The sequence below is a fragment of the Dermacentor variabilis genome, chromosome 7 (assembly GCF_050947875.1).
Source record: "Dermacentor variabilis isolate Ectoservices chromosome 7, ASM5094787v1, whole genome shotgun sequence".
NCBI classification, from domain to species: Eukaryota; Metazoa; Arthropoda; class Arachnida; order Ixodida; family Ixodidae; genus Dermacentor; species Dermacentor variabilis.
Window position 1 is genome coordinate 54,925,122 of NC_134574.1, and position 26,488 is coordinate 54,951,609.

The 26,488-nt window shown below is 45.5% G+C and overlaps 1 protein-coding gene and 1 non-coding gene across 11 annotated transcripts in view; both read right to left on the reverse strand.

Moving 5' to 3' along the window:
• Positions 1 to 1,772: 1,772 nt before the first annotated feature.
• Positions 1,773 to 26,488, reverse strand: part of hppy (MAP4K3-like protein hppy) — a 242,874-nt gene continuing 218,158 nt past the window's right edge. For all 10 annotated transcript variants that reach the window (XM_075698488.1, XM_075698486.1, XM_075698484.1 and 7 more), the window contains 2 exons: positions 23,824 to 23,877; positions 1,773 to 10,657 (listed from right to left, as the gene is read on the reverse strand). In XM_075698488.1, coding sequence (XP_075554603.1) covers positions 10,570 to 10,657; positions 23,824 to 23,877 — 142 coding nt within the window. In that variant the 3' untranslated portion in view covers positions 1,773 to 10,569. The remainder of the gene's footprint in view (positions 10,658 to 23,823; positions 23,878 to 26,488) is intronic.
• TRNAS-UGA (transfer RNA serine (anticodon UGA)) lies at positions 21,192 to 21,264 on the reverse strand. The gene has a single exon. It is a non-coding gene; the product is annotated as a tRNA-Ser (tRNA).

The window sequence follows — 26,488 nt, forward strand, 5'->3', positions numbered from 1 at the left end:
GAATTTTTTGACCCGTGTTGATCTCTCGTGGAATCACCTGGGAGACATGATCCGCAGTGGTCGAACAGATGTTGCTGAAGCCAACGTTTCGACAAGGACACTTCGCAGCCGTTGATGTAACGCTCTATCTCCTAATCCCGGTGCAGGAGGAAAATAAGCAGGTGCGTTGTGTAGGGCAAAATGAATAGAAATGTTCAGAATGAGTGGTACTATTTTCCGTTCTCTTCATCTTCATAGAAGCGCCTCCTCCACCCACCTCTTTGAACAGCTCGAGTTTTCACACCCAATGCACCTCCATTAATGCTCCTACCCTATTGGTAGTTGGGAAAAGCAATTGTTGGGCAGACGGGAAAGAAGTACATCCCCTCATTGGAGCACTGACACCACAAGCATAGCTTGTTCAACCACATTTTGATTCTCTCCCGACACATTTGTGGGGCAAAACTATGTCAAATGCCAATATTGCTGGTACTCCGACTGAAATGTCTAGAGCTCGCTTTAACAGAATTTTTGACAATGTTCCCAAGCGGCCTTGTGTGCAGAGAAATCCAAACTACTTTGCATGCCTTTTGCATCCTTTTCTGTCCTTGCGTTTTTTTTTTTGTACACCTGGCCAATACCGTCCCCTAGCTTTGGGTCCCCTATTTCTAAAGCTCTCCAATTCTGAGCTCACAAAATGCACCCTAAATGTGTTTAGTTAGAGCTACTTAATGGGTCTTAGTAAATAACAATACAGCTAATAAGTTATGCCATTGAATACAAATACCTTGTCTCTCTCTCCTCTCTCTCACTCACTCACTCACACACACACACACACAAACACACACACACAAACACACACACACACACACACACACACACACACACACACACACACACACACACACACACACACGTACACGAGGCTTTTTCAAACAGTTGTGTTTGCTGAAACAGCCAGTACAACGTGAACATTCACTTAACCTCTAACTGCCTCAATTTCTTTCTCCCAAAGGAAAAAAATTTTCCGACGCAAGTATTCACGAGGTTAAAATCCAAAAAATTATTTTTGCACAACTTGCTGCCCCAAGGTCAAACTTTTGTAGCTTGTTAACTAAGACAGGCATCCAGAACACAATAATCTTTATATAACTGCACATTTTTCTCAGTGCACATCCTTCAACTAGGAAGTATGATCATCTTCCATCCTATGCCAGCTGGCATTGCAGAGGTGATGACTGCAATCTGTGCACAGGAATGTGTGTAAGAGGCGGCGGCAAACCAACATGCTTTCGTTGGACAATCACATGAAGTCATAGTTCAGCTTCTCATCTTGCACAATCTTCTCGTTCCAACTTAGGTACTTGGATTGAGTACTTTGTGAAATCATTACAACTGGGTAGAAGAGGTTAATAGTCTGCTTCAGTGTACCTTAAAAAAAATTGTGCACATTCCGCACACTGTGGGAATTGGTGTAAGCATATTGGACGCTATCGTGTAAGTGAGGCTTGCCCTTCAACAAAACTGCCGTGGCCAATCGAGCATCAGTGCATCATGCCATTCCTGGCGCGCTTGCTGTCTCTACATCGCCACGGCAGCCTCATGACATCATTGCTTGCGCCAACCAATCGGCATGCATTACTACCTCTCCTCCCATCTCTCTCTTTTCGATACTGCACCTCTCACCTTCCTCACCATCCACAGACTCCTCTCCGCAGTATCTAAATCCATCGGATGCCCAAAGAAAGTTTCATGTTAAAAAGGCACAGAGCATGGCAGGCAGGACACTGACCTTAGGCTTGCATTCAACTCTCATTTATTACACCGCTCTTATACTCCTCGCACCACCACTCTGCGGGGCATCAAAAAAATAAAAAGGGGGCAGGTGGACTCTACAAAAATAAAAGCGTGAACATAAATGTGGACACTCTAACATCACAGCTAGCAAATTGTGTAAACACTCGTATACATACATACATATATATATAATACAGACTCATGCACAGCAACCTCTAAGGAAGCTTATAGGAAGTTTCAGATTTGTCAAAACCATTACAAGCAGTAATGTGCCATACATACACAAAAACAAAGATTCAAATACCGAGAGTATAATTACAGAGGCATTGCAACATGAACATGTCACAAGCACACTAAAGCACAAAACTCTCTGCTAGCCATTTGACTTCTTCAACTTGGCAACCACTTTAGCAATACAAGAATGCATCTAGAATGGCAATCCAACGGCCAATTTTCAGTAGATACACACAAAGTGCTACATAAAAGAAAGCTACGGTGACTTACACCGCAGAAACACAACTGAAACTCCAACTGTACAAAAAGAGACGCACATCAGCATCAGTCAAAGGGTGAGCAGAATTTTGGTCCAATTTGTATCACATATGGTTGCACAGCAAGTGCAGAATGTCATGATGATCTACAAAAGTTTCAAGATAAGGTGACAAGGAAAAGCTTAGAAACTCAGGCAGGGTAAATAAAGAAACTATATAAGAATTTTGCACTTGGAGCTATATTGAGCACGAAACTACTTGTATATCCCAAATCCAAACCACAGCAGTGCAGCTTACAGTAGGCATGCACGTAAGTCCGTGAGCCTCAAGAATCGAAGGTGTCCCTAGGCATGGGCAGAGAGTGAGTCAGAAAGCACTCGCATCAGACAATGCTAGACATTACAAAAAATGCACAAACAAGTCACCGACGACAGTGAGCGTACCACCCAATCAACTTCAAAAACCAGAATCTTTTTCAGTCGTTATAGTTCGCATGGGTGTACTGCAACAAAGATGCGTGCAGTAGACGTCATGTGCTCTCTGCTTATTCGCAACGCCTATACATCGCTGAAACAAACTCAAGTCAGCTAATGCTTAACATTTACGCTTTCTTTTCTTTAGCGGTAACACTTAACGTTCCTTTGTTCAAGGTAAGTCTAACAAAGATCAACAACCCAACTACCTCAAACTATACAGCAAGGTTTGCCTTCGCCGGTTCTTTTTTTGTTTTGTTTTTTGTTTGTTTGTTATAATGTCACGACACATCCAACACACGTCAAATCCGATTTGCTTAGTACAGTTTGCCCAAGGTAACTGAAGTTCTTTCGATATGGCGAAAACACATTTGCTCAAAAGAATACTCCTGCCCTTCTATGCTTGCAGTAATGGGTATGCTATTACAGACTGTGGGCATGGCAACAAACAACCAGGATTGTGTTTTATCCTAAGAGGCGGGCAGTTTATTACACTATGTACACCGTCGTGATAGCAATCACTGGACATTGGACAAGTTCAAACAATTTTGTGCAGAACTGCAAGTGAGCACAGCTTGATCAGTGCTTGAATTTCTTTTTCAGAGACTGCACGGAACTTACTACAGGATGGCAATTATTAATGCCTAGAATGAGTGAGTAAGAAGGCAAGTGTGATGAGCCAATGAAAGAAAAGAAAAGAAAGAAGGGCGAGTGCTAGATATACAGCCCATCCATGTATTCTGCCCTTTTCATTATAGCTTTCTTTTAACTCTATGTAAATTTTGAAGGCAAACGATAAACGAATAGTGTGAGTCAATGTGATATACAATTCGAAGCGCACTTTGCAAAGTGCATGTATCAAATGATAGTAGTAGAAACAAAAAGTATAAAGAAGACACAGCATAATTAGGAGTTGCAATTACGAGTGTCTGTGATAAAACAGTAGAGGGAATATAAGAATCTGCAGATCTGTGTGCGGTGTACAGCCACATAAAACGAGTGCACAATTTGCAGGAGTGCAATTTTCACAACTTGCCTTGTCCATAGTGGCATTGTGGATATCTATTCAAACTATGATAGTTACTTGTGACACAGGCTGCTATGGCTGTGGCTATGGAAGTGGCTATGGCTGCCCCATGACAGGCTTGCCACCATGCTGGACAACACTAGAAAAAGTTTGTTCATTTATTTACAGGGACTCTGTATGCCGGTCTGCAATCAATACGACATCGAAAGAATACCAAGTAGCCCCAACTTACTGTTCTCCATAAATTTCAAAGCCTTCGAGAATAAAAATACAACATGAGAGGGGAAAAAGGCCTAGCATATTTCGATAATTGAGAAGGGAGCATTAAAGAAGAAAGCTCACAGACTTTTACATGGAGCGCTGTTGCTCTATAACTGTCCTGGTCGTGAGCTCTTCAATGAAAAATGTTTGAAAAGATTTTGCACATATTTTTCAAAGCCAGAGAAGGTGCAAACATCTCGTACTGGCAAAGTTACAGGGGAAATAGTTGCAATGCAGTATGCTTACAAGCGTTGATTTCAGACCTTCATTGAAATGTAATTCAGCAATAGCTTGAAGCCCGTCACTTTGCCCCTAGTGTAAGCTAGCTAAATAGGTTCTATCGATCACTGAAAATAGATTAATCTCTTCAGTTTTATTTGCATGCTCTCATAGTTTTGCTTGTACGAGGTGTCAGTATCGACGAAATAATTTTCCTCAGGTATGTACAGTGTCCAAGCAGCTCCTCCTCCAATTTCTCAATCTACTTTATTGTTAACCACGTTACATACTGCTATCTCACATCTGAGAAGGATCAGTTAAATTCTATAATGTCAATAAAAAAAAGTATTTCGTGCAGCCTATGCTAAAAGCTAACTTGCATGGAATCAAACTCATAGAAACCGTGGACTTTTGTTTGAATAACTTAATGTTTAATGAAAGGCAGTCAAAAACAGAATTAAAAACTCTGATGTGAACAGATATATGCACAGGACAATTCTATCCTGCCTTCTGTGTGACACTAAACGAAAGAGAGTCTGAATGCGAAGCCAAGGGATGCTTTCCAACACGCAGGATAAGACCCCGAGAACGTAAACTTTGGATATCAGAGCCACAAAACGCATTACCGAATCTGTGGTGCCACTTCAATAAGGCATTTGCCAACACGCACATAAGCCAGGATATAAACATGGTCACACACGTTTTGACTTGTCACGGCTGATGTTTTATGAATTGCTTTATTTTGGGAAGGTAACAAGTTTGAAGTAGCTAAACCAAACACAAGCTTTGTTTGAGCGGAGGGGCTTAAAAATAGCCCAAGGATACAGCAGGCAAACAAGAATTTTGAGATTTCCTTAAGAATTAAACGAAATCCTAAATTCTCTTTTGAGTTTGAGTCCTTGCAACGCGATTGTAAATCTTTTTTGGACCCTGTGAATTGCCGCATTTTACCTCTGCTGCAAGCTTCTCGCTAAATCTCACCCAGACATTGTCTTGCGAGACTTGTTCTGGGGAGCAGAACAAGTATAAGCTGGGGAGCAGTTTGACACAGTACACACCTGGTTGTGTGCTGGGAGCTTGTGTGGCTCGCAGCTATTGTCTACATACAAAAGGCACTGGCCCTCAGAGGCCATGACATTACAGGTAGGCCTGCAGCCTGTCCATTTCCGATAGACCCTCTAAGCTAGCCTCCAGCAACAAGAGCCTCACATACTGTATGTAACATGCAGAGTCATGGTAGATCCATCAGCAGACATTATGGACCTCAAGGAGGGGTAGGTAATTTTTTTGTGCAAATGCAGAAAGACAGGCTGAGGAGCCACCAATAGCACATGGCACATGCTTGTGGTACATGCTTCATAAAAGCCTGTGCCACAAGCTACCTGCAAACGCATTTGTTTATGCAGCAAATATGAAATTAGAGAACAAAATTTGGCAAACAGGCGCTGCAAGAATGCCCTTGGCGTACACACTTAAGCTACGGCACTATGTCATCCGCAGTACTTTTGTGAAGTGAATGACCTCAGGGTTGTATTTTGAAGCATGGGCGTGTTGCGAGATAAGGAGAGGGGGCATAATCTTGGGAGATGGGCAAATGACTCAGGATATTACAATATATCTGCTGCAGGGATCTGCCTGGCCTTGTTTTGTTGCAACTCATTTTTCACTTGTTCTTTCTATTTTTATTTTCCTGTTTTTATTTTAAATGTGCAGACCTGTTCAAAGACTACCGCAGAAGCCATCTGGTGCCATTTGTGCTTTCGTCCAAGAGTAGTCCCTGTGTGAGTTCCAGCTGCTTCCAACACACTTTCCTCCTCCAGCAAACTGCGACCAATCACGTCTTGTGCACAATGCATGGCATGCTCAGGGCATCGACAACCACCCACAGGGCACCCAGGTCATGTGATGCACACAGTAGAACAGCTAATACAGGAAGCAAACAGATAATGAAGCCAATGAAAGCACCAAGGGACTGCTGTCTTTTTTTTTTTATTAGAATGTAAAGAAAATGGGAAACGAAAGAGGATGGCAAGACGACTTGCCGCAGGTGGGAACTAACACCACGTTGGCCATATTATACGGGCAACGTTCAGCCAATTGAGCTACGCTAGCGGCCTCTCTCCTGTCCACTGCCTTGCATATTTGTGCACAAGGTTAGCCCTCGGAGCGTTAGCCAGCACTACTAAGAGCTTGTGGAAGATGTGGGCTTGACTTCCACCAGCGTCAAGTCGCTTTTTTGTCCACATTCATTGCTGTCATTACTCTTACATTAAAATTAAAGACATTTCCCGTTACGCAGTGCTTGGCTTAACTGCCTATTGGCTTCAGATGGCTGTCATAAAACAATATATCTAGCCCTTCAGTTCCCCTTCTTCTTGCACACTGCAGCAGCAGACGCGTTAAACTGGCACACGGGCTGGCAGACTGCCACAAAAATTAATACTCCCTTTGAATAGCTGCAACAGGCGACATGCCTGCACAACCGCTGTGAGAATATATATACTTCAGAGACTTGTAACAGTGGCACAGGTGATCCGAGCACAAGAGGCTAGCTTGCAACTCTTGAGAAAGTACCAGACTGTCAGCAAATTCCCCCAGTTGTTCTGGAGGATCTGCTTGAATCCTCGAGTAAGCACTCGTTGGATCGTGCTCACATTTCACCAAATCCACACGACCCGGACAAAAGCAGTATGCTGCATGCCAGATCACAGTGGGTGCCTTCCCACACACCCAGCGTCTAATGTAGGCCAAGGTTACAGATCAAAAAGACTTTCTGTTGAAAAAGCATGCTCCAATTGCAAAGCAGGGAAGCCAAAGGCATGGAGCAGGTCAATTCAAAAGGAGCAGTGGAAAGTGCATCTAGTACGAACTGATCAGCAGGAGACAAATTTTTTGACGCAAAGCGAGAAACACTCCGGATCAACCAGTAGAATTCACCTCGTGACACCATTGTGTCTTCACTCAGTCGGCAATAACATTTAGGCTTTGAGTTGTACTGTGAAGGCATCAAAGGGTGGTGAGCCACGCATGCCGACTTGAACAACCTATCACCAAAACCCAGCCTAGCCCATTCCACTGCAACATGTATTCCAAAATGGTACTGCTCTTCCAATATGTTCCATCTACACCTCCAGCTGTGATAAGGACTGCATTGTAGAGTACTCGAATATTGACTTTCTTTCAAAGCAGCAATAAAAAATTCTCATTAGAAGTGAGATGATGAAAAAAAAGGGGAGAATTCGATTGCATCAGGGGGGCCAACTAGACGAGCATATTTTAAGCAGAGAGGACAAGCAGTCAAGATGAGGTACACGATGTGGTCTCAAACTCTTGAATTTTGCTCACTTTGAGCAACACAGTGACCTCTTTTGTGACTCCGACTATAGCTGTCTGGCCGCCCCTGGTTTACACAGTAAAATGCCCAGATAGAGCCCTGCCATCCCTTTAAATGGGCAGTAGCAGCAGTTCTTTTGCAGAAGGGATGCAGAAAATGCATCAGGATTCCTTAATCGTGAGCATGATGTACTTCACCAAAGTGCCCTCCCCCTCTAAACGTATGTCAACATCAATTTCTCTGAGCATCACAAGGTGATGACATCACAGGTGCCTATCAGTGCCTGATGTTATTATCTTTGTACGCTGTTTTAATACTGCGTGCATTTCAGTCTGACATCATGGCCAAACTGCAGCACTCAACATTAAATGGAAACTTGCGCCTCATCAAAATTGCTTCAAATGTAGGGAAGCCGTAATAGCACAAACTGACAAAATCAGATAGAACAGCACAAGGTAAATGTTGCCCCTGTGTTTTCTTTCTATGTGATCGTCCCAGTTTGCACAGGGTCATCTTCCCTACTCCACATTAACTGTGCCCCTCAGAGGCAGCATATGTTGATTTCATTATGCCTCAGTACCACCACTTGCAATATTTAAAGTGCCACAAATCACGAAGAGCTTAAGTTTTCCAGCAGGAAATGCATGCGTCCTAGAGTTCACAGTGTGCACCCAAATCTGCAACCACAGCATTGCAACTCGCACTTATAGACTTCATAGTCACATTGCTATAAAATAAAGAGTCATCCCGGCTTCATTGTTCCAAATACTTTTTCAGCACAATGTAAAACAACAACACATGCAAAGAGCGCATTAAGATGAAACCGTGCACTTATGCAAGATTTCGTGACAATTCTGAAACTTGCTGAAAGCTGGCATGCGGCTTTGCTTTGACAGGTTCATTCAATTTGCCTTCTTCACTTCCTACACTGCTTCCCACATCTGGTCTATTTTGGTAAAGCACGACATGGTGTTATATAACGACATCTGAATGAAGCTCTTGAGAAAGCTCGGCCACTGTGGTGGAAAAGCAAGGCAGGCTGAAGATGCACAACATTCATCATTTCTCTCGACCTCTCAACTTTTGATGAACAACACAAATGCCTCAGAGAAGCAGTACTAAAATTTCTAAATCAGAAAATGCTAGTGCATTACAAGATTGACGAATATTTTTATCATGATGTTGTTCACTCATATGAACTACGGGTGCTTCCAATGAAAGCGGAGTGCCCATAGCTTTTGTGCAACAGAAGACAAAGCTGAACCAGTGTTTTCTAGATCAGAAGTTGTAAAGCTGCACGAACCAAGAAACGCAATTAATATTACTACTATATCAGGTTTGTTCTTTATGGTGAGTTCTCCTCTTCTATTTGGAAATTCTTAAACTTAACAGTGTTCACTAGATATTTTTTAAACTAATATTGAGTGCAACAATGGTCACCTCACCGGAAACCTTTGTTCCAATTCTAGCCTAGCTTTGCCTACTCAAGGTGACCAATTTTCAGAACTGATTACCAGTGATTTCATTGTACAGTACAAGTTGTCTACGCAAGCCACAACAGTCGTGCCATTATGGACACATCTCAATACAGATAAAAAGAAGCTCGATATATTTTTCTAAAACCAAGGTTAAAATTTGTTTGCATAAGTGAAGGAACCAAGTTTGCAATCCAATGCTAGAAAAAAAAAATCTGCTAGCTTGGACGTAATATTTGAGAATGTTGACTGACACATACTGTTTCACACAGCATCTACTGCAACTACTGTTACTGCTTAAATGACTTTTCACTTTTCATCCACCCATGACACACAAAGTTATAAGTCCTTCAACATAATTCTCCACACACCATTGCTAAAAAGTACCAAACCAAACTGTTTACAGTGCAATCATAGAAAATAGTAGCCGAAGCACATCCCTCTTGATGCAATGCTGCATAGACAGCTCGTTGATGCGAGAAATCATAAAACAAAAGTGAATCTACCGGAAACCCTTCGAGGTCACTCACTGCCCCTGCAAGGAAGGGTACCCTCACATCTGTTCACCACTTCTGCGAAGAGTTAATTCATTTGTCTATACAAAAAATAAGGAGAGTCAAGGCTTCAACATATGTACACAAATAAATATCAAGTTACCATAGACATGGACAGGCACAGAATGTGGAGGAAGAAGTAAGAATAAAGAAGAAAAGGAGAGTTGGAAGGGAAAAAATTCGGGAACGATCACTCCCTCTGTACACTTCGTCACTGGCAGAGAGTAAAGAGAAATTAAAATACACAGAGAAAAGAATGCAGTCAACAAGAGTTGAATTCCACCTCAGCATCTGAGTAGCAGTGACACCTGGTGGACGGCAGATGACAGGCTTGTGTCAAAACTAAAACACCGATGACTTCTGCCTTGCTGATGCTGCAACGTCGAACACCTCTGAGCCCTTGGCAACAACGGGACGGGCGCAATGTCGCAAAGACAGACGTCGAATTCGTATGCAGGCCTCTCCACTGTTTCATTAACATCTTGTCTGGATGCGCAGCAGAAGGTGCGGATACATTGCTGCACTGCAATTGACTTCCAACTCTACAGCTATAACTGTCAATTAAACCAGAGGACACAGCCGGCAAAACACGTGAAACATGTTGCTCAAAGTAACACCTGTTGACTTGGACTGCCGACGCCACCTCCAGAAGTTGCTGCATTAGTCTGTTACATACTCAATGGACAAAGTCCCTTCTGCTTGAATCACAAACCACGGGGAAACTGAGGGCCGAATAGACTTGCAGAACAATGGCATTCACAACTTGACCAGCGTGAGCACACCACACTTGGGCATTTCACCTCTCTTATCACTGCACGGCTGGGCGATGAAGAACAGTGGCAACTGCACCATCTTGAGAAGCAATTGAGTGACCTTCCCTGCACTGTTGTGAACTATTCCGCAAGTTGTGCGGCTTTGTCTGCCGCCGAAGGTTCCGCCAGATGCTCACAGTCGTTGTCCTAGTAGCTGTTTTCATGCCCGGCAAGGATGTAGATGTTGGAAGGTCCGGTGGGTGTATCTGTTGCTCTGCTCTCCAGCACCACAATCCTGCAATGAGACGTGCCTGTGAGTCTTACCAATCCTTGTTCTCACACTCCAAGTCAATCAACCAGCCAACCAACTATGCAATCAATCTTATTGTTTATAGGAAGATGCTGTATTGTCTTCTCAAACTACAGCAAACCTTTGCTATAACAAAGTGAATGGGACAGCAAAAAAATTTCGATATGCCATAGCTACTCGCATAATGATCACACCTTTTTGTAAAAAAAAATTGACGCAAATTCAGGGGTGTGATCATTATGCTGGTTAAATTTTCTGCGAAAAGAACATTTTTTTTCATCCCGCGTTTGCTGCGGCATGACAAAATGCCAACAAATAGGCGGCTTTCACTGTAACAGTGCGGAACACCAAAACAAAAATGGCAGCCAGTGGAGCAAGCCAAACACGATTTCTTTTCTTCTCGTGACTACATTACACGCATTGACACAGTTTCTTCCATATCAGTAATGAATAATATCGTTAATATCGGCAAGTCTGTGACAATAATGTATCCATGTCTACTTTGAGTGGGCAGAAACAGAGATAGGCGCGCTTAGCTGCCAGTGACATAGAAATATATGGCGGGCATGCTGCAGAAACTGCGGCATTTGTCTTCACTACTATCCTAATATGGCACGTTTCCACTAAGGATGGGCAAATATCTTAGCTGTGTTACAAGCATCGGCATATGAATAGGATGTACACTTCTAACGTATCAGTGTAAACATGGCCACTATCGCTGCCACTTGCAATTTGTTGCGTGCCCATGAGTGCAGGCCAGAAGAATTGAAACGTGCCTTTTTTTGTTATGGTTGGCCAAAACCATTATGAAGCCTACAAATAATAAACAGGGTGTCTACCAAGTTGACATTTCCAAATTCCCTGAGTTTTCCAGGTTTTCCCTGAGTGCCGTTGCAATATTCCATGAATGAGCAGAACTGTTACCCGATGCTGTTACCCGAATGCTACCCGATGCTGTCACTCTCTAGTAAGCATGTTGAAACAAAGCAAATGACTTAATCCAGTTTGAATAGTAAGGAGTAATATCTATGTTATTTAAAAAGAAAACAGAAGGAAGGTGTTAGTAAAATGCACAGCAAAAAAAATGATAAAACCCATTGCAAATTGGGTCGAGCATTTTCAAATACGAATGTGAAGGAGATGCATACATAAGTAAATATTTTTGAATATGAGCTGTTTCTATCAACTGATAGCAAGCTCATCGGTATGAGGCCTGAACTTTGTCACAACTAAGATTCACTCTCAGCAGTAGGGAAGTCAACCTCAACTGTCCTGACATACTCTCAGCCCGTACACAACATCTCAGTGTAGGGTTTCACTGCTTTAAAGAGCTTATTTTGGTTTAGATGAGGGACACCTGCATCTCGGCGTCAGCCAACGCTTTGTTTTTTGAGCTCAAGCTCTTTCAAAGAGGCGGCGGCACGCTTCCTTTCCCGTTAATTCCTCAGTGCGTCAGTTCTTTCTGTTCTCATCCTCCTTCTAGCACGCGTTCACCCCATGGATCGTTTGCAGCATCCTCTTGGTCAGTTGTACAGCCAACGTCCGATTTTTCGGGCTCGCTAGGGGCCTCAAAAACATCTGAAAAATCGGGCAGTCCGAAAAAATGAATGCATGTCTTTAACTGCCCTTAAGGGCTAAAATTGCCACAGGCACGTCCGAAAGAGCTCTTAAGGCCTGCCAGTACACTTATTAGGCATATCGGTGCTCGTACTGTGGCAGGAGACGAGGGTGCACGCGTGCATAATTAAGGAATACGTACCGTGTCCCGTGATAAGTGCCCCTTCCCACGCTTGTTATGCTTCACCGCGTAACACTTCTCTACTGAGGCGAAGCGAACTTTCAGAGACTGGCATTATGCAACGCGCTGTAAGCTTTTGAAGAGGACTACAAAGACGGAGTCGGTGCCTTTGCTGACAGCGGCGAATTTATTCAATGAAAAAACACCGCACGGCAAGAAGCTTAATAGCGAACGTAGAAGCAGCTAGACCTAATGTTGCCGCGGTGGTGGCTACGGCCGCCAGCGGATTTGCGTTGTTCGTGGCGGCGAGATAATCAAAATGTCGGCAGTGGTGGCTTTGATTATTGCCATTTCAGACCTGCAGTCAGAACAATATACACTGACTGTATGGAGTGCGTGGTGGTGCCGCAAAGCCGTGTGAATTATCGGGCATGTCCGAAAAATCGGGCGTCTGGAAAATCGGTCGTTAACTACTCTGGCAACACCTCGTGCCGACGACACGGCGTCAATGACGATTTCTTGCCATTCCTGTTACTGGAGCCAGCATTAACATGACTTTCGTTCCCTTTCAATAAAGTTACAGCTAATTTTCCCTGATAGAAGCACAAATTCCCTGAGTTTTCCCTGAGTATTTCCAGACTATTCAAATTCCCTGAGAATTCCTGGTTTTCCCGGTTTTCCTGGTTGGTAGACACCCTGAATAAAGCCAAGGTAAGTTTGGTTGTAGATATTTTTTTTATGGAAGTGCAGAAAGTGATGAAAGGAATGGAATGGGGCATCTGCTTAAGTATGTTTGGTGCGTGCAAACCGCTTGGTAAGCCTTGAAGAGTTGTTCACAAAGCATTCAACAGATGGTAAGCGTGATCGTCATCAGCTAGACTTGGCACACAACATACCGCTGCGACAAGTTCGGGGTGTGATCATTACATGGGAAAGAAAAAAATATTGAATTTGACGACAAAATTCAGGGGTGCGATCATTATGTGAGTAAATACGGTAAGCAGTAATTTGATTAAGCAACTCCAGTTAAACCTCAACATAACAAATTTCAATAGAGCTAAATTCTTGATATAACAAAGTATTTCGCTTTTCATAACCTTTTGTCCATAGAACACCATGTAATTAGAAACTCAATATAGTGAAGTGTGTATGCAATTTCGATATAACGAAATTTCGCTTGAGCAGCAAAGGAATGCCAAAACAACAAATGGAAACTTCCGCGGACGCAGATGGTCAAATGATTTAATTACAAGCGGCTGCTTCATGGTGAAATATTTTGCGCACCCAATCGACAAGGACACCGTGAAAGGGGCCACATGAGCGCTTTGCAAAGCAGCTGCTTGCAAACGCACCTCTCAAGTTGCGCGCGGTGCGACAAGAGCAACCCCCCAAGTGAAGCCGCATCACGTTTTGTATAAAGACCAAGTCTGATAAGACCCTATGGCAGCCTGCGCACTTTATGCTTTCCGAGTGAATGAAAGTGTGCAAGGGTGAGAAAGAAAGATGGTGCCTTCATGCACAAGTGCCACCTCTCCACGCAAGTAAAGGGAAAGAGGGGGAGGGGAGTGAGCTCGTGGTAATGGCATCGAGCGCGCACAAGTGCCGAGATGGGAGGGGAGAGGGTACAAGCTGGCGCGCGTCAAGATTTCTGGTGAGCGTCTCTGCCGCGGTTGTGCATGGCTGTAAGCAGGGCTGAGCTCATGCACAGCCGCACACCATGCTTTAGAGGTAATCTGCCATGCGTTGTTGTACTTGGCGATCCCTTGTAGCAAAGGATGCTTCGCCGGCAGACGTGTAGCTGTCACGGGTGCTGTTCACGCATCATTGCTCACTCGAGGTGACTAGATCAGCATCAACACAGTCTTATGGACAAGCAGTCGTGTTCCAGATCTTCGACTTTTCGAATGCCCAGAAATGGCAGCTTCATTCTAGACAACAACTTTGTCCTCCGACTACCGCGAAGGCCAGACTACCGATTCCTGGCAGATTGACCATCACAAAGAGACCACTAATTCATGACAGGGTCATTGTCAAGGACTCCCAATGAAAGGATGTCAAGGGAGGTTCACAGTTAGCCACGTGGTTGCCTCATATTGTGCAATGTTGGAAGCAAGAGAGCCGACAAAACGGTGGGACACAGGGAGACAAGAGAGCTGGCAAGAAGGTGGGGTGTTGGGAACAGGAGGTTTTGGATGGTTTGACGTTTGCGACTGGCCAGTGAATTCCCTCAACGAGTGAAAGAGGGAAAAAAACGGTATGAAAAGCGGATCTGGGCTGCTGCTAGAGGGACGCTTGGACATGCAAAGACTTTAGCATGTACAGTCGAACCCAACTATATCGAACCCGTTTACATCGAATTATTCTGTATATCGAACAATTTCTGGACACGGTATAGTTACAATGAGTATATATAGCAAAAATTACGCTTACATCGAACAAAAAAAAGCAGCGACTCCCAATATATCGAACGTCAAGCGGCAGAAAGTGCCCCGGAAGTTGGCTTTCCCTCATGGTGGCAGGAAAACCCAGCGGCGCGACTCCATCTAACCTCTCTCCCTACAGTGACCGCCCTGCCTCGGACGAGCCATCGACACCCCCCTGCAAAAAATTATCCTGGCCCGCCCTCAGCGCTTGCTCAGACAGCCAATCAGAGGCTCTTGTGCCCTCGTCGTGCAAGATGGCACAAGTGCGAGTTGTCTCGCTGCTTTTCTGGTTCATTGTGTGTGCGCCTTGTAGGCCTTCTCCCGCAGTGTTGCTGTGATGAAGCAGCAGAATTCGCCTTTTGTCATGAAGCTTGAAATCATAAATAGGATTGAACGCGGTGAGAAGTCAGATGTCCCTACAGCGTACAAGATTCCAAGGAGCACTCTCAGCACGATCTTGAAGGGGGAGATTACAACTAAAGCAGCCAAACTCGCGAGCCGGTGCCCGTGGTGCCCGACGCGTACGCAGGGCCGTGTGCGAGTGGTTCATCCGAAATTGCTTCAGCCGTGCCGACTTTCGCATGCTCGGTGATGACTAAATTCTGATGAATGTGACGAAGCCGTTGCCGATGTTGCCGAAGTTCGGAGCGAGCTGTCAGAATTTCCAGAAGCTATTGACAAATCAACGGTGGACGAGTTTGTGAGCGTAAATGATGGTGTCGTGACCACAGGAGAGCCCGAAAATGAAGACTACGTTGCCGACATCGTACCGAGCACAAGTGAAAGTGGGCACAATGAGGAAAGCAACGATGGTCCTTGGCCCACATCCTCCGAAGTGATTGGTGCGCTCGCGCTAGTCAGTGCTTCTGCGCGAATGCGGAAGGTTGCGGCCTCAGCTGCTCCGATGCTGACAATGCGGAAAAGTGCGTGCGTTGCAGGCAGCGAATTTGCCTACGCAGAAGAAAATGCGGGACTGCTTCGTGCGAAACTAAGCTAGTTTCACCAATAAAGTGAGTTTATAAATGGTATGTGCTTTTATGACATCCAATTATTTAGCAGGCTTATATCGAATTATGCTCTATATTGAACTGATAGGCGTTCTTTCGTGAGTTCGATATAGCCGGGTTCGACTGTAGTGGACTCCGAGAGTTGGAGCCGTGCTTGTAAAAATCAACAATGTACACCTGAATACATATAAACCTTTTTCTCATCTCTCAAATGTCGCCTGGGACCTTTCTTTCTCCCGGCACGTGGCACGGCACCATCCATGGAACCTTCATGGCTGCATGAACTCCCGACTTCGCAACAGTGTGTAAAGAGTGGGTGTGGCGAAATGGCGTGGCATCATAGAAGCTGTCTTCCCGTGCATTTAGTATTGAAGGCTGCGTAATTTTGAGTTTCGGTGACCCGTTGGAGCGAGAGCCAAACAAAGCATTCACTCCCTGCTGGTGGCACCGTTCATGACAGTGTCGTCTCAGTGCGGGTGATGCTATCAGCCGCGGGGTCGGAGTGCACGCGAAAGTGTGGCTGGCTTCATTTAATTAGTACCGCCCATGTGAAGATATTGTCGATGTGGTATGAAACCATATCATTCATCACTGATATTCTAATGCATCAAAATTGTTTTCTCATTCAAATTTGCTTTCTTCAATAGCCCGATAATTCGCAAAATTCTGTAGCCCCTTGCGCCTTGCAGTGTAAGAAAAATCAATTGGTGACTGTACTTATTTGCTTAAAAGGTCGAATTTCATTACAATAAAATTTCAAAATAACGAAGCAAATTGCCAATTTTACCTACTTCATTATATTGAGGTTTAACTGTGCTCCATAATAGCTAAAAAAGCAGAGCTGAAATAACACAACTCCTCGGAAGTCTAATATAAGTGTCACGGGGTGCATTTTCAATCACAATCGAGCGCCCCCCTCCCACCCCCCAGATCGGGATCAAATTTCTCGGTCCCAATCAGCTCCTTTCTTCAAGCTGCAGGAAAACGCCAACAGGGTCGGGTGATTTTTGATTTGGGGGATGCCTGGCAAGTAAAAGGCGGTGTGGAGTAACATTTGTCCATTCTGTTGCACACTACAGTGCTGCAGCCGCACTGCTGCCGCTCGCCGCTGATAACGCATGGGCGCAGCCTGGAGAACAAGTGTGCTGGTGCACAGGGTTGCTTGGCGCACATAAGCCGGTGAGCGAGGGAAGGTGTGGAGGTCCGCGGGTTATCCGCGGCTCCCTGTTGGTGGAGCGGAGTCGCGTAGTTGCACTCACATCATTTCTGCTCACAGCACTTTTATTTATTTCAACTTGTGCAAGCACCACGACAGTTGCTCGTGATTGCGGTGCACAGCTTTCCCCCCCCTCACCTCCAACCCTGCAAAAGCTGTGATCATAAATCCAGCGATTGCGACGATCAGCTTGCTACGCAGCGTGATCGCCACAATGAAAGAGAACGAACTGAGATGGCGAGTGATGAGGGAAGGCGCGTGTAGCGAGAAAGAGGGGCCACGAAAGGAGCAATGTCGCTATTTTTAGTGTTCAGTCGAACCCACTTATAACGATAAAGGTTTCAACAATATATCAGTTATAACAATGAGAAGCTGCTGCACCGGCAACCCTTGCATTTTTTTCCACGGTGAAATAACCCGCTTACTGCAATGCCTCAATGCCACATTATCAGTTACACCGACGAAGTCAGTCTGACTGCTGGGTGTCTGAGCTGAAAGATAGTGAGATGCGAAATCCTTGAAAGAAAAAGAAATTCGAGCCGCTGCACAATGGGCCGCTGCTTCAACAGCCGCCGCATGCTCATTTTCGAGCCATCTCCGCGCGCCTCTCTCCCACTGCCCTTCCATCCCTCCGAACGTGAACGAGCTGCGCCCATAGCTCTAAGTCGCCTCACCCTCTGAAACACGAATGAACCATGCCAACTGTGCTGCTCACAGATTGCTTGCATGTTGCTTGCTGGCTCCTCATTCAGCGCAGTTCTGCAAACAGCTTAATCACTCGCGTTCATCTTTGTTGGTTGCTTCGAAATCATTCCTGGCCATGCAGTTTCTCGCCGCCGAAACAGAAGATGGCTGATCCACGTGCTGATCATCAGCCCAATGCACGATGGTGCCGGCAAAAAGAAAGCGCACAGCTGTAGATTTCGAAACCAAGTGTTTCTAACTGACGAAGCAATCGTTGTGAACATGCTTGCATCTCATAGAGACGGCGACGATGGCAGCAATGATGCAGAAGGGCAGGCTGCCTCAACGTTGCCCTTACAGGAGGCAGATGATTCAGTCCCTCCAGCAACTCATTTTCGCGAGGAACCTTATGCCGCACTACGCGGAGCACTTGGATGCCTTGGAGGAGGATGTCGGCAAGCTTTGCGTAAAGCATGCAAGGCTGACGGACATAAGAGTTTTCTCGTGCAAGCCAGTGAGAAGTACGTGGCGAGATGTTTGTGGTGATCTCGCCTCAGCGTTTCTTCTGGGTTTCTCAAGCCGACAGGCTGCCACGGCAGCCTTCTCACAATCTTTAAAAGGCCCCTTTTGGAACCACCAAGCAATGCCTCGGCGGTGCTCGCATATTGCTTGCCCCCCATGACCCCTCTTTGCAGTGTTATAGCAGTGCCATTCTTTAACGGCGATAGCTGCGGCTTGCTAAACGCGATTGGAGTGCCCAGGAAGCAGTTAAACGAGTGAACCCAATCAGCAGCCAGATGGAGGAAGGTGGTGGGGAGGGGCACTGGCCTCTCCACTATTATAGTTTTCTCACATAAGCTCTGCCATCCCCCTATTTTGATTTTTTCACGCAACCCGATTATAACAATTATCGGTTATAAGAACGGAATTTTTGTGGCACTTGAATACTGTTATAAGTGGGTTCGACTGTATTCACGGGGCTCAGGTACGAAAGGCGCCGAGCGCCGCTGTGAGTGCGCAGCTGCTCGCTGCTCATGGCATGCGGGCACAGCGTGGAGGAAAAGGATGCACAGGCGGCACAACAGCGGGCGGAGAGGGTCGCTGGCTCGTCTGGCACGGAGCGCCGCTGTGAGGGCGCATGAGCCCCTTGATAGTTTGCTCCAAGTGGAGCAGCCTGTCGGTATGCTTCGAGTAGTCCAGTTTAAAATATGTGCGCTTGAGTCAGGACTAGGAGAAATTTCGAATAAAGTGACAAGTCGAGTAAAGCGGCTGCTTTATAACAAGGATTTGCTGTACGTGCTGCATGAATAGCTTGACGGGGTCGAAAATATCTTACACTGCAATAGAAAATGATGATGCAGACAAAAGGCAAAGTGTAGGATACAGTAGAACGTCGTTCAAAAGTTCTGGAAAAAAATGCAAGGAAAGGCATACTAACTGAGAAAACGTACAATCCGAAGTAACTAAAAAATTTGACAGGCTCAACTGTAGTTGCAAAGCATGGCACGGATCAGCGGCATGAGGCACGAGACAGTGACCCGCATCGAGCTAGTGGGGCTTTGGCGGCCTGAGACACGCTTGGTTCTATTTCTATTGAGCAGTGTTTTAACAGACGAGAAACCTAAACAAACAGTCATAGGCCTGCCCGGCACACGAAGCACAGTCACAGCGTAAGCTGGAGGAGCAGCTCCATACTCCCTCCATCTTTGGCACCAAGTACTACGGGGTCTTCGCGTCATTTTCACGACACTGATCTGAACTGTCTGCCCAGAGTCGACGGCGGGCCGCAGCACAAACCTGTCCTGCTCTCTGCACAGCGGTCTGCTGAGCCCAATGTTACCCGATTGCAGCTGTGTGCCTAACCCTACGATTCACTTCTTCAGCAGCGGTTTGTACCTTCCGAGGAGGCACCATAATGTGTATCGAAGAGTAAACACAGGTATACAGACGATGTGGCGCACATATCACACCCCTGGACCAGTGACACGGTACGTTGCTCTAGATGACGATGATAATGATGATTTATTGGCATCCCCTTCAAAACAGGGTGGTGACTGCTCAGTGCCTGTGATGGAGGCAGACCACCTAATATGGACATGTCCAGGCTTACAATTGGAACGCTCACGTCTCCTACAGCAAGACGGCCTCTGCTGCAGTGTCACAACCAGTTGTGACCGCTGGATACATTATTTATTTATTATACATACTTTCAAGGCCCTAAGGCACTACAGAAAGGAGTGGTACATAACAAGCAATGTAATATGCAGACAATGGTATGCAGGCAACATTAAGCGATAGCGTGGTAGACTGTTGTTTTGAATGAAGTTACATCTGTGATCTGAATGATGGAAGCAGGAAGGTGGTTCCAGTCGACACTTGTGCGGGGTAAAAAAGAATCATGATACTTGTTCGTTCGGGAGGATGGGACGGCAACTTTATATCTGTGGTCTGACCGGGATGAAGCATAGGAAGGTGGGGTGATAAGTTGATTCTTGAGCACCTGGTTTGAGTGATAAACCTTGTGAAATAGGCAAAGACGAGCACATTTGCGGCGTAAAGAAAGATCTGGCAGATTCAGGGTTATTTTCAGACATGTAACACTGGAATGGCGGGAATAGTTAGATAAAATAAAGCGAGCTGCTCGATTTTGAATTGCTTCAAGTGTTACGGTTAGTGATGCTTGATTGTTATCCCAAATGGCAGATGCGTATTCAAGTTTTGAGCGAACTAGGGTTTTGTGGAGCGTCAATTTTACCGAAGTAGGAACGGTAGAAAAGTTACGATGAAGATATCCTAACATACGATTAGCATTAGCAGTAATATAATTAGTATGCAAATTCCATGAAAGATCATTAGTTATGTGAAGGCCAAGATATTTGTGAGCGTTAACGGATGCTAATGAAGTGTCATCAGTACATATCGACACTGATTATTGCTGGTTTTACGTGATATGCGCATTGACTTACACTTGTTAGCGTTAAGTTTCATGAGCCATTTTTTAGACCAGAGTGATACATTGTGAAGATCTCCTTGCAGTTTATCTGAATCATCAGGGTTAGTAATCTTTCGGTATGATAAGAGATAAGAGATTCCACAAAACACTGCTTCAATTCAAACACTACAAAGGCCTCACAGCACAGATATAATGCTTATATACACATCAAGAATTATACCTTAAGGGCAAGTCTTCATTGCAATATAAAAACATTAAAAAAAATTTTCACCTAGCCTGTTTGAGTTAACCAGGTCTAGCTGCATGCTATATGCAACTGCTACATGTCTGAAATAAACAAGAAGGAGGTTAATCGAAGGGCCCGATTTTTATTAGTCATATCATAAGAAGCCAACAAACACTGACCCCAAGGACAACATAGGGGAAATTACTTGCACTTAATAAATGAAGTAAAGAAACGGCCAATTAATGGAAGTGAAAGTGGATGAAAAAACAACTTGCCGCAGGTGGGGAACGATCCCACAACCTTCGCATTTCACGTGCGATGCTCTACCAATTGAGCTACCGCGGTGCCGTTTCCCCGTCCACTTTCTTGGATATTTATGTTTTCCTTGTAGAACCCTGGGAGTGTTAGCCAGCGCCACCACTCACAGACCTTGGCGGCGGACGTGGAACATTCTTTCTGCCACAGGCGTCACAAGAACGTGATCTTTTTGGGTGAATGCAACCAGTCAATAAACCCACACATGCTACCTGAAGGCATCAATGTTGCCTGATTCGAGACCTTTGTTATGTAATAAATGAGAAGAAAGGAGGTTAACCGAGGGGCCCGATCGATTACAGCAAACAAATGGCGCAAACCTGCTACCGCGATGCGAAATAACGACGACCACCGACACCTTTGCACGCAGTCCGTTTTCCCAAGCCTTCTTGCAGGCGAACTATCAGTTTCGTCTCCGCTACCCTCTCCCTGGCCTCATGCGCTGTCAGCGTGTGGCTTCCAAGATCGCCCTCCCGCCCATCCTCGCAACTCCGCTCCCCTCTCCTCGCTCTTTCTTGCAACTCCCTCGCTGTTTCGGCGCGTGCACTAGAGCGCCGGCTGAAGTTTAGAAGTTTTGTTTTCTGGCCATCACCGCGAAGCAGGCCTCTCCACACTAGTCTCCATGCTTCCTCGCTTCCGCGCTTTGTTCTAGTCGGTCCCGAGTTGTAATTTAGGATGGCGGATGGGAATGCCGTGCCTGCAGCAGTCAAGAAACGAAAAGCGGGGAACATGGCAACGAAGCGAGCAATTTTGAAGGCAGTGTCCCAAGGTGCTAAGGACTGCGAGCTGGTGAAGAAGTACAATGTGTCTAAATCAACCATCTCAACAATTCTAAAGAACAAGGAAAAGATCGCCAGCTCTGCCGCCGACTCGACGAACAGAAAGCGCCTGTGGAAGGCCACCTATGCGGATGTAGAGGACGCGCTGCTTAAGTGGTTCGCCAACGCACAGGCTCGCAACATTCCGCTAAGTTGACCAATGATGCTGGGCAAAGCCAAAAACATTATGTTCCTGCTAGATTTTCCCGACTTCTGCCCAGGCAACGGCTCGCTAGATCGATTCAAAGTGTGGCGTGGGATTGTTTTTAATTCGGTTGTCGGCTAGGCGGCTTCAGTAAATGACCAAGACCACTTGGCTTGTAAGAAGCCGACCCATTACTGCAAGCTACACTGGAGAAGGACTTGCATAACACAGATGAATCTGCGCTATTTTATCAGATGCTGCCGGACAAGAGGCACGCCATGAAAGGCGACTCATGTGCTGGCGGCAAGCACAGTAAAGTGCACATTATAGTACTTCGGTGCGACCAGTGCCTGCCCTTTGTAATCAGAAAATCAAAGAAGCTGCGGCGTTGCTTTAGGAGCTGTGCACCTGTGTGCTACAGGCACAATACTAAGGCATGGATAACGCACAATTTATTCGCAGAGTGGCTGGGCGAGTTTGACCAAAACATGCAGAGGCAAGGAAGGCGCATGCTGCTCGTGCTCAACAACTGCTCAGTGCACAACGTACAAACTTCTCTGACAGCAGTTACACTACTTTTCCCGCCGCCCAATACCACTTCGAAAGTGCAGCCGCTCGATTTGGGCATAATGCACGCATTTAAGGCGTCGTATAGGCGCCACATTGTGGAGTGCTTGCTCAACGCTGTTGAGTGCCCGGCCACCAACTTGCTGCTTAGAGTTTCACTGTATTCTGCCGTTGAGATGGTGAAGGATGCCTGGGCGGAGGTGACGGCCGCTTGCATGTGGAACTGCTTCCGCAAGGCCGGCTTCATCAACACAGTGCCTGTTGTCGAGCCTGATGCTTCCGAAGATAATTGGTCTGGCAGTCATTTGTGACAGCGCATCGTTGACTCCGACATGGGGGCTACGACACTGGTAGGGATTACTTCATTTCTGCTGATGAATACGCTGATATTGCGGAACAGCATGGATGAGGCCATCGCTTGCGAAGTGCAGGCGGAGAGCGACGCGGAGGAATCAGATGACGATGAAACTTAGCAGCCAGCACCCATAAGTGTGCCTGTAGCAATGGACTACATAGAGGGGCTCAGGCAACTTGTCTATGCCAAGGGCCTCGGCAAAGAGTGCACTTCTGCTTTAAATAAACTAGAGACCACCCTCATCGGATCTGCACTGCAGAAACAGATGAGCATCATGAACTTCTTTGCAAAGAAATACATCTCGTTAGCACTGTTTTCTTTTTCTTTTTGAACTGTCATCCACTTACTACGAACTTCGGGGTATGACGAACAGACGCCGCGTAATGCTCAGGTTCATTATAAACGGGCTCGACTGTATTGAGGTTCTAAATACATGGTGTTCTATGGACAAGAGGTTGTAAAAAGTGAAATAATTCATTATATAGAGAATTTCATTATGTTGAAGTTTGTTATATCTAGTTTAACCGAATTACCATAACAAAGATTTTTCGTGCAAGAACATCACTGCCCGCAAGATCTACCCAGCTTTTTTCAGGGCTTGATGGCAACTTTCTTGAGTAACACACATTAACCATTCAAAGTGAATGAACTGAAAATGAAAAAAAGGAAAGAAAGAAAGATCTATACAAAGCATGCAGACTGACCTTTCTGCCTGCTCGCACGTTGGGTCGGCCGCCGTGAACCCAAAATACTTTGCGCTGACCATGCAGGAAGGGTAGAAATGAGAACATAAAGACATGCACAAAGAACCAAGTCAAAGAACAGAATGTGCTTAGCAAAAGAAAAACATCAGAACAGATAGATAAAAGCTCACATTGGCATGAAAAAGGTATGCGCACGATCGTGGCCTAATGCTTAAAGGTTTGAGCAGTTATGCTTAGGCTAGGGTTCGATCCCATCATCAGACACTCGATTTGTTTTTTTGCAGAAGAAGTCCAAGACGATGCGAGAAGGGAACCTGCCCACCGCAAAGTGCCTAGGGTGCACCAAAGAATGTGTTGCATTAAAATTTACAGTAATGCAGGCAGGCCATATTTAGAAAGTAATCTCATCCAAGTGTTCTAATTGCACCCAATTAGCATGATGAATCCTGCATCAGGAATACGACAGAGAAGTGTTTCCCATGGCAACAGTGATTGTCTGCCTTCCAAATCAAGAGTTGTAGGCTCAGCTTGACAGCAACAATTGTGGACACCCAAGTATGACGATGCAGTGTATGCAATGCAACCTTGAGATTTTGTACCATTCCCAACCGGTAACCGGGCAGTTAGTCATCTTTTAATACTTGTGGAATAATTTAAAATGGCTGAAAAACTGTGTTCCCCCCTATTATGTGGCATGTGCCTGTACAATCACAACAACCCATTTATGCTAAACACACAATGCAACACATTCTGACAAGTGTGGTGGGCAGGCAGCCGCAACGTAGCACTACATAAGCAGGGTTTCCAACCTCATTCTCAGTTTCGCTGGACACAATTGCGGCAGTGTCCAACACGCAACACCGACATGTGTGCGTGTTCGTACAGTGTGTGCAACCAAAACATCTTATTTAAAAATACTCTGCTCCAGTGCCACATTTACTTATTATGCAATACTTGTACAGGAGTCTTAGCAGTCAACCACCTCAACAGTCACAAACCTCCAAAAAACAAAGCCCCTATGCAACCAAATAGTTCAGAGACAGTTCAAACATTGCATCCAACATATAGCCATCTGCTATAGTATGTATCCAACTTTGTTGCAGCAGCAGGCCTTTCGAGGATGTTGCCACAGTATGCCATCAAGGTCACTGCCGGCTGCTCATTGCTATAGGATGCTCTTTCATCTTGCTCCTTGTTAGAAAATTGCTGGGCTTCTGCACTCCAGAAGTAAAAAAGAAATGGTTGATCAATTGCTTGATTTAACAGAAATTTGTTAGAATTAATCCTTCACAAGCCTTAAGGAACCGACTACCTTCGTTCAGGCCTCGCAGCCTGAAGAACGCCACAAGGCTGCTTAACAATGCATGCCACATCACGCCTAATGTGTCACATTGTAGTTTGTGTCAAACGCATATGCCAAATTCGCACATCATCTTAATTTTATCTTTCGGCAACATACCTCAGCACGACTCTCTATATGGTTTCTTGATGGCACTGCATCCGTTCTAAACTGTACGCAAAGAGACATACTTTCACAAGGTATGTCTGAACCTGTCAAATGCCACAGGCAATCTCTTCCTAACGTGCAAGGGCACACCACCCTCTCCATCCTTCATACACCCTCTCTTCCCTCCCCTCCACTTGTGCCGTGACACACTTCCCTCCTCTTCCCCACTCTTCTCTTCTTTCCCATGCCCCAAAGTGACAAACGGATGCCACCAAGTTTTTGTTCGCATGAGCGTTCCAATGCCGACACACTAAGAGCATGATTGTGGCTTTACCTGTCTGAATTGACAGTTTGCCTTCACCACAAGCAATAGAGACATCAAAGATGCTCACTAGTGCTGCTGCAGTTGCGCCTTTCCAGCTTGCGTGGCTGTACAGAGCTCCTCTCTTTACTGCACTAATCTTTATTGGAGTCTTATGGGGGCTCCACTGATACATTAGCCATCTGGGGTTTCATGTGAATATGCCAAGCCCTTTGCACTGTTATGCTCTAGAAACTGCGATGACATTTTTCAATCTAAAAACAAGGTGATGAAAGGGCTTATTTGATTGCTGTTTGCTTTTTGTACTTACAAGAACTGGGTTAGGAACACGTGGACACTGTAGTGCAAACAAGTGTTTATACAGTTGAACCCACTTATAGCAATACTCAGGTGCCACGGCAGTGCCATTGTTATAACCGATAACTATCATAACCGGGCTGCATGAAAAAAAAAAATCAAAATGGGGGTTAGCGTAGCTGTTCTGAGAAAACTATAAGGGCGGTGAGGCCAGTTCTCCTCCCCACCACCTCCTTGCATCCAGCTTCTGATTGTGTGACTCGTTTTGCCTACTGCTTCCTGCGTGCTCCGATCGCACGATGTTAACAAGCCGTGGCTGTTGGCGTTCAAGAATGGCACTGCTAGAACAACTGCAAAGAGAGGTCATGGGCAGCAAGTGACATACGAGCTCCACCGAGCCATCGTTTCGGTGGCCCTAAAAGGCGCCTTTTAAACAATGCGGGAATGTTGCCGCGGTAGCATCTCAGCTTGAGAAATCCAGAAGAAAGGCTGGGACGAGATCGCCACAAGCATCTCACCACGTACTTCCCACTGGCTTGCACAAAAAAACACCGTGTCGGCCAGCCTTGCTTGCTTTACACGAAACTTGCAGACATCCT